This window comes from Daldinia loculata (genome assembly GCF_022478755.1).
Source record: "Daldinia loculata strain CBS 113971 unplaced genomic scaffold F4817scaffold_50, whole genome shotgun sequence".
NCBI classification, from domain to species: Eukaryota; Fungi; Ascomycota; class Sordariomycetes; order Xylariales; family Hypoxylaceae; genus Daldinia; species Daldinia loculata.
Genome location: NW_026054904.1, coordinates 169,197 through 181,443, shown reverse-complemented (window position 1 = coordinate 181,443; position 12,247 = coordinate 169,197). Strand labels below are relative to the sequence as shown.

Here is a 12,247-nt window from a genome sequence, read left to right as displayed (position 1 = left end):
CTCGCTGTAACCACAAAGATACAACATCTGGATAAAAGTAAACCTACATCCATGCCTCGTGGAAGTTAAAGAGATAATTCATACCCTTTGCTACATCACATTCTTTAAGTATACGAATACCAGATCAGACTACGTGGCAGGCACCACATCTTACTGGGGACTTTCAATCTCAGCTTCATACTAATAAAGCTTACTTTAGCTATAACTAAGAACTATCAAGTATTTGGACGCATATCTTGAAGATAAGTGCGATAAAAAGAAAAAGAAGAAAAGATAAATTAGCAAAAATGTGTTACGTCTACATAGTACGTAAATATATCTGCAACCACCAGGAGATCTCTCCAGACGCGCAGCAATGCGGCTTTTGTCTATTCGACCCGGGAGTATGCAACTCGACAGAGCTCGGGCGATACCGCGTTTGCTATGTCACACTAAACCAGTACTGCGGGCGGTGCCAGGGCGTCGCTAGCAGCATGGCTAATCACGCAGGGCAATGGAAGCCCGGCGCTCGGCGGCCTCAGGCCTCGTTGAGAGAGAGAAATAAGCAGAATGGATTAGTGAAAGCACTAAAGGAGAGCTCGAACACGCCCGGCAATGGACCCAACCCTAGGCGCGTGAGCCATCTCAACCTCATGATGCAGCGGAACCTAAAGGCAGCGCTCCAGCGCAGCGACACCTACGTGCCTCAGACATACGCTGATATCCTGAGGTACATCGAGTCTCTCCCGCGGTGGCTCAACCGCAAAGGGCTGGTCGCCTTAATGGAGCCCTGGTTCGCGCAGATGTTTGACGAGGAGCAACAGAATAGCCTGCGTCCCACGCTTAAAGCCGTGAATTGCGAGGGCATGCTTGAGAATGTCATGATTTGGACACAGGGTTGATTTACCAACGGGGTATCGAGGCAAATGTGAGGCAGTTATGCTCATGAATAATTAGTATGGAAGTAGACTGGTCTGGGTAAATGTTCAATAGCAATGATCGGGTTAGCATAGGAGTTGGGTAGTCTGTCAAAATGTTATCTATTATATAAAGATGCGGTTAATCATAATATATTAAGACCCAGATGTGCAAAAGGAGAGTTGATCGAAGTTGAATACCTAGTAAATCTATACATAGTGTATGTGATATATAGAGGTACTACTTTACTTAGGAAAGGCCTAAGACAAAGTTGAAGTGCATACACATACGTTACAAACGCGCAATGTTTTCAAGAGTATTTATACACATCAAATGATAACTTGGTCTGATTTAACCTAGAATAAATCAAGCGCTGGTAAACTTAACCAAAGCATATAAACTAAATTTAATCTAATAGTCCTATGGTAATTAAAGTGAGACTGAGAAATTGTACATACCTGTTAGATATGCTGCAAAGTAGAAACACTATAACAAAACTACTTTATAGTGGTCCAATGGTATGTTCGACAATACCTTTGTGTCTCGAGATTTGCTACGCATACGGGAAAGGCTATAGGCCTCTAAGAAGCCACTTCACCTGGTATCTGGTATTTAAATACTATTTGACTGGACAGGGCAAAGATTAAAAGGTATAAAGTGCGGAATAACTAGTAGAATATATTCAAAAAGCTCACTGTTGACTATAGAATACCTAGAAGTGTCACTCCGCGAGTATCGATGAAGACATATTGAAAGCGTAATAACAAAGTAGAGAGTCGACGTTCCCTTGTCCGCTTTGTACACTGGCGACACTTTAATTGATAAGTGATCTCCGAATGCATCTTGTTCAATAGCAACAAAGCGCCTCTCTTAACTACCTATATACGCAGGTATCCCCTCGCGCTAAATGTCCGCTTGCAGACAAGAGAATCGAACTTGACAAAACAAAGAAAGCAGAAAACATAAGTGGCATGCATAACAGATAGGTTGGCGGAACGATATATCGATACTCACTTAGGTATATACACCCGACATCCTCCAAGTCACAAGTAATAGCTTATCTTTCAGTTCAGACGAAAACCGCCCTCCCCCTATTTTTCACGACAATTAAATAAAAAACATGTCTACAGAGGAAGGACCTAGAAGAAACGCTCTTAGGCAAGCTAGAAGGAAGCCCAGAGCAAGAACTCTCAAAGGCGATCCGAACCACCCAAGCGTGCGATTAGCTAGGACCAGTGTAATTGATGTATATCCACCAAGGCCAGGGAGGATTACCTACAGGGAACAACGATGGGTTAAAAACAAAACCGTAGGCAATTTACGCCGTGATTGGGTAAAAGACGACAAAGTATTAGACAGGATAGAGGCGCTCAACTTACTCCGTAAGCAACTCCTTACAATCCCCTTTTCGTGGCCCAATACATACCTCTTACCCTTCCAATGCGAACTTCAGTTACTAACAAAGGCCATCAGAGTCCACACGTGACATGCCGATAGACCAAAATTGTTTAGATGTTTGCTTAGAGCAGTTTCAGAGATACCTATCACTATCTATTCAGGAAGACGTCACCATAATGCCAGCGACCAAGGATATTTTCGCTCTTAGTGATGAAGAATTCATTAAGTGGAGTGAAGAGGAACTAGAGCAAAATCAGAAAGTCAAAGCCCGTTTCATTGAACTTCGTTCAAAGCCGTACGTTTTCTGGCCGATAGACGCTAGTAAAGAAAAAAGTACCTCTCGCTGGATGGTAGCTGTTATCTACTCAACGCCGAGTTGGGATCAAGCTGACCCTGACAATCCCCAAGAAAATGAAAGACCATACGACCGGGTTAAAGAGATGGCCATCATAGACCCTTCGTGGAACGTTGACGATGGAGAAATGGCCGATAAAATTGTATTTAACAGGATCATCAGTGTCGTGGAAGAGTTAGGCATGGAAGTAGAGTCATGGATTGACACCCCAGTACAAATCTGGATCCCTCCACAGAATCAAGCAGGCGCGTCTCATGGGGACAAGGATTACGACGACTTTAGCTCCGGTTTACGGGCCTTCAGTAATATCAAAGAAATAATCGACCGCATATCGTGGGCTTATAGCAAGAGGCCTAAGAGATATGAGTATGATGCTGTATGGGGTGATTTAACTGGCTATTTCAATCCCGATCGCGTGCGTATGGAGATGATCGGCTTAGCATCAATGGCCGTGAACCGGGTCATGGATTACCGCACACGGGTGGCCATAGAGCCGGTATCAGATTTATTCATTGGGTTAGAGGAACGAGTGATCGATCCTCAGGCTTTGAAACCTTGGCAGGCACATCGATATCCAGAATGGAATTCAAGTGAACCCGGATATGATAAAGATGGGGATCACCGTTGTTGGAGTGACGACGAGATACATCAACGTCTTGTAGAGGCAGGTCGTGTAGAGGGCGAAGATGGGAATGAAAGTCAAGTAGAAGACCCTGAAAGAGGGGGTATAGGGGGGAAAAAAGAGGAGGCCAAACCAGATGAGTCAAAGGAGCAGGAAGAATTGGAGGAAGAGGATGAGGAGGAGGAAGAGGATGAGGAGGAGGAAGAGGGTGAGGAGGAAGAAGGGGGCGAGGAGGAAGAAGAGGAGGAAGGGGAACTAGAAGAGCCAGAGGAACTAGAAGAGCCAGAGGAGCTAAAGGAGCCAGAGGAGACAAAAGAGCTAGAGGAACCAGAAGAGCCAGAAGAACTAGAAGAACCAGAACTAGAAGAACCAGAAGAACCGGAGGAAGAGGGTGGGGAGGAAAAGAAAAAAGGGAGGAAAGAAGCCAAAGATAGGGAAGGGGAAAAGAAAAAGGAAAAGAAGGGTACTCGGCCAGTACCTCCGCACAGAGTCGAAAATGAGCTTGAAGATATACAAGAATTGCCAATTTCAGACCCTGACTCGGAGGATTCATTGCCCACTATTGAAGAAATCTTTTCTACTCCAAGAACGGGCACAAAGGTAAAGAGGAAGGACACTCCCGGTAACAAACCCTCTCCTAGTGTTGTCCATAACACGCCCGGCGAATTGAGTAACTTTGATGATAGTTCCATCGAAGTTAGCTCGAATCCCAGAATCCGAACGGATAATAATCAGGGGACTGGAGGAACGCCGGTAATAAAGATAAGTGGAAGAGGAAGAATAAGAAGGGGGGAAAGAAGAACGAATAGGGGGCAAGCGACGGTAAAAAGTACAAGGTCGGGAGTTGTAAAAGTTGTAAAACAGGAAGAGAAGACGTCAAGGCATGCCCAGGCTGTAACCCCAACTCCTCGGCCTATATTTGTAACCCCAAGTCCTCGACCCATACCAGTAGAAGAAGAATCTTCTGACAATTCGGATGTCGATCGAGCTCGTAAGAGGAGGTCTACTGGTTCTGAGGGCTTACTCGAAACGCCGCCCCGGAAGAGGTCTAAGACGTGATCGGACAGTCCTTGGTTTTGAATTAAGATGGCGATGACGGATTTATCGATGTCTGGTGGGTTGTATGGGAGGTATTCGAGATGGGATGGTTGAGAGTGTAATATTATATGAGGCAATCTGGTACATACATATCCTTAGAATTTCATTTAGTTTCAGTTAGTTTAAATCATTTTCAATTGAGGGAGTTTTTATCTAGCTATAATTATGATTGTTATCTACATATGTCCTAGGTGTAGATGTTATGTTGGGCAGTCATGCCGCAGCCTTGGACCTTGGTTCCTGGTCTTGAGATGGACGTCAACTTACAATACATAGGTACCTACCTTGTAACTCCTATATGTGCCTGCCCAAACGTTGTGCCTGCCTACCAATAATACCTCCTGCCACTCCGTTGAGGAGGTGCTCTTAACTTTATTTGAGCGCATTCTCTCGGCGCCGTGGTACGTGCTTGCCTCCTTTAAGAAAACACCACTATTGTCGACGACGTGATTGGGTATGCAGTCTAACAAATTAAAACGGATACCTGCTTAATAGTTTAGGAGGGAAGGTGCCCAGGACATTTTGATAGGGGAAATTTTTGAATAACTTGCTCAAATAGAGACTTGGAAGTTACACTGTGCATATTTTTATATATATGCACTTCCCCAAGCTGATCCCTAGGCTTCCACTAGAGAAATATATAAACATCTCCATTCTCCCATATTCCAGCTTAATCTCTTCTCTTCCATATCCACCATTCGTTCTCTTCACTTGCAATTTACCTCGTACCATTCCTTTACGCCGCTCGTTAACCCAATCCTAACAAAGATTCACACCCACAAGTTACATCATGAAGGTCGTCATCTCTGTTTTGATTGGCGCCTTGGGTGCTGTTAGCACTGCTATTGCCGGCGTCAAGGCCGCGACCATGGTAAGAAGTCCACTTGTGCTTAATATAGCGATGGTTCATGCTGACAGTTCTATGTAGGATGCAGTTGGTAGCCTTAACGTTACCTCCATCCTCCCTGAGGGATACACTGCTATTCCCTTTTCCATGGACGTTTCTCTTGAGCCTGGCGGTGAGGTGATGACTTTCAATGGTACAGTCACGGTATGTTACGATCATGCCAATGCCTTAACATGAATTTTGGGTTTAACATATCATAGGAGATCCTCGCTCAGATCCAGAGCATTAAGCCTGACTTCACCTGGGAAAACTACGGATCTGCCACACCTTCGACTGGAGTTTCCAAGTACAAGCGAACCAAGGTAAGCATCTACGAGATCTTTAGAAAGCCTTTGATATTGACATATGTCAATAGTCTAAGATCCTTTGCAACATCCCCAACCACGAGCACGGACTACGATATGTTCTTTTGTCAGGTTATGACTTCTTGAAGAATATCCACACAGATTGCAAGATCGATGCAGGACCCAAGAAGTGCGCTATGCTCTATTGCATGATGGGCACCTCGATTTGGATGTGCAATGACAACAGTACTCCCATCAGTCGAGACTGCGCCTACATCGCCACCTATGTCTTAGATATCATTGGCACCGAAAACTGCCAATCCCGAGGCAGTATGGGACCCACGACTTGGACTCAAGGACAGGAGTTCGACACAGACAACTTCAATGTCATTGCGGGTGGTGGTGGCTGCTCGTAATAGTCACGATAGTTGGGTTGTGGTTACCGATGCAGATGGTCAACAACTTTGCCTTTACGATATTACCGCACTGAACTAATTCTTTTGGTCTGCGCTGCTAATGCTTTGAGTTGAGATGATAATTGAACGATAAGGGGTTAAATTACTGTGAGAGAATCTAAAAGGATCTCTCTTATGAGGTACACTATCAGCTTTAGCTACTTTCGCCCGTTGATTTCTACTCGAGCCTATGTCCGCAAAATAGAGACTTGACTTATTGAGTTACATATGAATCGTCCTGGCCATGCTCTATCGTAAAATAGACCCAGTACAAAATAATTCTTCATGGATTCCCATTTTAGGCTGTCTAGAGTTTCATTGAGGTCACCTCGTTATGTTTATGGATCCAGTATGGATCTGGTCATCAATCAAACACCATTTTGCTTCTTTACAGGGTCATATCCAGGGCGCCTTGTAGGACTCGTACCTAAATGTTCCCAAAAATCATACATCCATAATCCCTTGTAAATAAACGTATAGTGCGTTAGGAGAGAGAGGGACACGCAAACTTCAAAGAATTAGGTAGTTATGAATCCAAGTAATTGGCGTCTAAGTATACATCTGCACCGTATCCTGCCCCAATGGTGTTATGTAACTGAAAAAGCTAAGCCCAAATTGCTTCACTAACTATAAGCCTCTGGGTATTCTAATGATAAGGGATGAGTGGTGTGGAGCGACATAGAATATGGGTTAAAAGATAGGACAAAGAGGTCACGATGCGCTCTCGGTACGAAAACATGTAGCTCTTTGTTTAGAACTGCTAGGGTAATCTTAGGGACATCCTGTACGTGGATAGTCCTTTTTCATCTGGACTTGTGCACTAATTAGCCAGCGCTTAATGGGTTATACCTACCTAAGCGTGCCTTGTTACGCGTCTAACGATCTTCATTTGGCAAGAATAACATATTATTACCTCTCCCTAAAATAGGTACATTCATATACCATCAAAATGAAAGTCTAGTAAGGCCTACAAGCGTTACTTGAAAAGATGACTGTCTATCACCAACACTACGTGCCGCGACGCGGGTATAACTTTAGGGGGTAGGTAGTCATCGGCAAGCTAAGTGGCGTGACTGGACGAGCATGCGTGTGCAGGTAACACAGCGGCAACGAGCGCGGCTATGGTGGACCATTAGTGCAACTGTGCCAAAATCAATAAAATAGGTTAGAATTTTCCAAAAAGGGTAATATAGCAAGGAACGCTAAGTGCACAGTACACTATGCGGGGTATATACAAGGTAAAATATAAAGGATTGCCTTATACACAACATACAACACATTCAAATAACTTTACAATGACAACAATCCAGACCTTACGATTGGTATTGTTTTATAGCCTTAATTAATGCGAAAATAATGGACCAAAGTGCATGTTTATGCGATGTATATTGAGTATTATATTGCTATTAAAGTATCTGGAATCTGTTTGGAATGACTTTATCGAGGTGCTTTTAAAAGGTATCACGTGCTTGCCTCTTTAGGTAGATAAGCGCTATTTGATTTTACTACAACATAACAGCCAAAAGGCCAATTCAAATGCAACTTGGATTGTTGTTTTCGCATCAATTAAGGCTATAAACCGATACCAATTGTAACGTTTGAATTGTTGTTTTTGTAAAGTTATTTGAATGTGTTGTGTGTATAGGGCAATTGAAGATTGAATTGACAATGGAATCTTTTAATTTGATTGGTTAATGTTGGAGATTAGTGGGGAGGATAGGTAGCCTGGATATTAATGCTTAAGCAATCTGATTGGTTAATTTTTTAACCTTGAGAGAAAGCGGTCCGTATAGTTACGTTCATAGCCTTTTTAATATCTTTACCAGTATTAGGCCAAATTAAATGCAATTTGGACCATAATTTCTGTTATTTATCAATTGAAATATCAACGCTTTTTAGAAAGAATTTGGATGAATATTCGTAAAGTTATTGTATTATTAGTTTTAAAAAAGGTATGTATTACCTTGTAAATTGTGTATACAGGGCAAATAATCGAGCCTATACTGTACCTTTAACGTTACTATTACCCTATTAGACATAGTGCCACCAATTTTCTTGATTTTGGCACAGTTGCACTAATGGTCCACCATAGCGGCAGCAACTGGAACAATACCTCATCCAAAATGGACATTAGGGGAATAAGTTTCTCTACACCCCCTCCCCTCCCCAGCTCCCGACACCAGCAGCACCGTACGAGGAGAGATATTTCTCCGGTCCTCAAGACACCGGGGATAATCCCCGAGGAGACATGACCCTGACCATGTGGAATGCGCGGGTTCACCTGTGCGACGACGTGCAAGCAAGTAGCCTGCGCGGATGGGTGGCTGCTGGCGATGCGGCTCGGTGCGCCCCTACCGGTGCGACGCTGGGTACCTAACCTAAGGTAAGTAATGATTTAGTAATCAGTAACGGCTGGCTAGGCGCGATAGAAATAAGTTACATAGCCCGTAACGTTCCAGAATTCTTCTATGTCTGTCGTTCGGCTTCGCCTTGACAGGGGGGGGGGCCGAGCTCGTCTGCCGGATGTCGGGCCGCTGGATACAGACATTTTGAGATGTAACCGACGTACCGATTTGAGTTCATATACGCGCGTAAAATTTACGCCCTGGATATATGTAAAAGCTAGGTATGTCGTGTTCGTGTGTTCGTGTTTTCGTCAGCAGAGCCTCAGATTACATAATATTCAATGATAGGCTGGGTTACTTCGTAGTTACATATGTGCAATAGTAGCATAGTAGCATCTTATCCACGTGACTAGAAGCACCGTGCTGAAAATAGGGCTGCAACAAGATACGCACCGTACTTGCCTAACCTTCAAGCTTCAATTCAATTAGGTACCTAACCTTAGGTACTCATCGCCTCAATTCGATGGCTCAGCACTAGGCGTTTAAGTCATCATCTCTCTTTCTTTACCTCATAAATTTTATAATCTACTTTAAGCAACTGTTTCATCCCATCTCTTTAATTTTGGAAGATTTTCAACATGGCGCAGGCCCCAAAATGGCATCCGTTGCCGACATTTCCAAATCTCCCTGCTCTCATGATCTCTCTGCAGTCTGCTTCTTCATCGTACACACTTCACGTTACCGATCTCGCCAACGTGTGGGCAGAAAGCCTTGACAGAAAAGGTATAATATTGCGAAGCCTGCAAGAGAACACAAGCATAGATTTGAGTGACGGCGATCCTAATCAGTGGACCGTCTTTTTCTCTAAGCTTGACGCAGCCTTCGATCCTACGTCACCAGACCACCATACGACCAGCCTTAGTATATCCGCCTCGACGGCAGGTACCACGTCTGGAGGTGGTCTGGCTCTTCACGTTACATGCGTGCTACCCGAGCCGCTCAAGCCGCTCAAGTGGCCTGTCTATTTGACAAAATGCCCACCTATTGGCCTAGCCTCAGAGCTTGTCTTACCTCTCATCCAAGCCCACCATGTACGTACGTTGGAGGTCCAGGATCTCATAACGAGGCTCAAGGAAAAAGACGCTGTCATCACAAAGCTTGTCGATAAGCTAGAAGCCAACAAGGTCGGCTTAGAGTATGTCTTTAATTCTCTGTCCACCAAGCGTAAGCCGTCCCGGGCGGTTGCCGAGGAGAAGGTCAAAGGCCTAGCAGCTTTCAATGAATCTGAATGGAAGTCGAGTGTCACTGCGAACCAGGAGCTTCCCCGGGACCTGTCGTCCCTGATTCGCGAGGTTTTTGCGGAAACAGGGTTGCGTAGTAGTGTAAATGCAGAGATCTCCCCCTCCAGTCAGCTTAATGACTGGTGGACGAAGCTGGGCTCGAGCCCAACTACCGCTATCAAACTCCGGAAGGAAACCGTTAGGCAGTCACGAGAGACCCCTCCTCTAGATACTAAGACAAGTAGGGAAGGGGATGATGACGACTTTCAAGTGCAGGCCACTCCGCCCCATCTACAGTCAATTAGGCGAAAATATGATTACTCTAGAGCCGCTGGTGATACTACAGATGATGACGATAGCCCTGTAGAGATTCCCGATAGCCATCCCACTGTGGCGCAAGACAAGCCTCGTTCCCGAATCGGTGCCGTTGGCGGCAAGAAGCCCGGCAAAGATAACCCAGCTAGCCAGTCTTCTCGCACTGTCCCTATTGATGATGACGAGACCCCATCGGAGTCTGACACAGAACCGGTGCCACCAGAACCCCAAAGGCGGCAAAATACCCGGCTAGGGACCATTGGCAAATCCAGAGAGCCATCGTCTCCTCTAGCAAAGTCTTCATCTCCTGTACCACCACCACCACCACCCAAGGACGGAGATGAAACGGCATCTGGCTCGGATTACGAGGATGACGCCGGACCATCCAAAGCCCGGTCTCCTTCAACTGTCCCGACTGAGAGGAAGAGGGTTGGACTGGGGCAAATAGGCGGTAAGCCTAAGACTCGAGTGACACCAGAGCCGTCTGAGGAACCGAATGTAACATCCCCCGGGACAAGGAGCCCTCAAGCCACTACAAGCCCGGCAAGGCCCGCGAGTCGAAAGATTGGGACCATCGGGACGAGATTTGACGCGGATAGCAAGAGACACCGCCCGTCGTCGCCTGTCACAGCACCAGAGCCCGAGACGGAAGAGCAGAGGACAGAGCGCAGGCGGGCGGAATTAGCGAAAGAGCTTGAACGTAAGGCGACTGCACCGACGAAGAAGAAGAGGAGGTTTTGATTTACATTCCGATGGCTACATCAGCAACATTCGAAATCGATACCCATATTGTCATCGCGTTGAGATTGAATACCACATGTTCACTGAACATACTACCCAGAACCACTCTATTACATATTTGTTCAAAGGATGTCTATGTTATTTCAAACACATATGATGTTGTAAACTTGCTGGCGCCTATGAATATACCCCCCAGATATAACTTGCAGCTTAATTCATCCACTCAAACCTTCAGGGGGATCACGCCCATACCCTAGATCGCATTATTAAGACGTCTCATCGCAAGTGGGTTGAATGAAGAATAAAGAAAGCGGAAAGTCGACACAGTTTGGCATTATGCAGCAAATTTACAAAGTTGTACCAGGAACCAAAAATCTACCGTTCTTCAACCCGAGAGCAGTATATTAAATCCACGCTCTCTATGCTCTTACTATCTTTTAACTGCAAGTAACGTAACTCTCTTCCGGTGCGGTATAAACACCGGAATAAAAAAAGACTCACTATAGCACACCTATCGTAAATTATCTGGCTAGACCAGTTGCGGTAGGTGAAGTTAACCAATATAGGCATATGCAGTCTGAAGTTACGTAGATATTATCTTGTCACACTTTACCGACGTAAGATCACTATACAGAAAGCAAGGGATGCAAAATTCCCCGCGAATTGCAAGAATATGGTATAGCCCCTACGATAGCAATATGTCGAAAATGGCTCTTCATTTCCTAAATAGCTCCATCTGCGTCGAGATCGCCTTGACGGTCAACCTTCAGGGCATGATTGCGACGACTAGCCATTACACCCCGCGATTCCTGGGGGGCAAAGCAGGTCTCTGTCTTCCCTCACGTTCTACGGCATACGTAGAAGGCTATGATGCTAGCTAGAAATGGGTATCCACTTCACGATCTTGAAAGGAGGTGATATGAAAGCCAAACCCATGTCACAAAGCAGTAGAGGCTAGCGTGGGAAACTAATAACTGTCTGTCTGTGGAACGACTAGACGCCGTGTAACTTGTCTAGCCCTTCGCAGACTATGAGTAATTCGCTCTGGCCAGTCACCCTACTACCAGCTCAATGCAGATTCTTTCTGAGCCATGCCGTTAGTTTACTTCCTTGAGGCACAATACTTCGCAAGTCTACTGGTACTTTGACAACCTAGTACGGGTAGAATGGAGAGAGTATTTACTACGTACCGCGCAAAATGAGGGAAATTGAGGCACTCTGAATTACCACTGCCCTAGTCGACGTTCCACAAGACTAGTCCTCTCGAACAGCAGTGTCCACACGTATCTCTGTGGTGCATTGATATGGGAGACAGACAGACAGGCATTATCTGAGAGGAGGAAAGGAGTCGTTGTACACAGCACTGCCCCTGACCGCTCCCGTTCTTCTGTTTTCGCCCCGAAACGTGGACAACCTCTCCTTTGCCACCTTTCTGCTACGGCTTCACGGTACAGATCTACGGTAGAGGCTTTGTGCTAGGGGTATCGCTGTCTCGGAACTTTTCGGTAGCCAGCGAACCAGTTAGACGACTATGTCACTACTATGGGCTG

General features: G+C 45.3%; 4 protein-coding genes across 4 annotated transcripts; all 4 read left to right on the top strand.

The window, feature by feature from the left end:
* Positions 1–287: 287 nt before the first annotated feature.
* Positions 288–881, top strand: F4817DRAFT_318796 (uncharacterized protein; the record flags this gene model as incomplete). Its single annotated transcript, XM_049300963.1, has 1 exon — positions 288–881. One exon carries the CDS (start codon positions 288–290, stop codon positions 879–881), a length of 594 nt encoding a protein of 197 aa, XP_049156213.1.
* A 1,590-nt stretch (positions 882–2,471) lies between these two features.
* On the top strand, positions 2,472–4,331 carry F4817DRAFT_318795 (uncharacterized protein; the record flags this gene model as incomplete). The annotated part of the gene is made up of 2 exons (XM_049300962.1): positions 2,472–4,025; positions 4,137–4,331. The coding sequence occupies 2 exons, from the start codon at positions 2,472–2,474 to the stop codon at positions 4,329–4,331; spliced, it is 1,749 nt and encodes a 582-aa protein (XP_049156212.1).
* A 752-nt stretch (positions 4,332–5,083) lies between these two features.
* Positions 5,084–5,977, top strand: F4817DRAFT_367634 (uncharacterized protein; the record flags this gene model as incomplete). The annotated part of the gene is made up of 4 exons (XM_049307153.1): positions 5,084–5,241; positions 5,299–5,421; positions 5,478–5,579; positions 5,633–5,977. The coding sequence occupies exons 1-4, from the start codon at positions 5,161–5,163 to the stop codon at positions 5,975–5,977; spliced, it is 651 nt and encodes a 216-aa protein (XP_049156211.1). The 5' UTR covers positions 5,084–5,160.
* Positions 5,978–8,847: 2,870 nt separating this feature from the next.
* Positions 8,848–11,155, top strand: F4817DRAFT_346671 (XLF-domain-containing protein). The gene has a single exon (XM_049304443.1). It carries the CDS (start codon positions 9,000–9,002, stop codon positions 10,695–10,697), a length of 1,698 nt encoding a protein of 565 aa, XP_049156210.1. The 5' UTR covers positions 8,848–8,999; the 3' UTR covers positions 10,698–11,155.
* Positions 11,156–12,247: the final 1,092 nt, after the last annotated feature.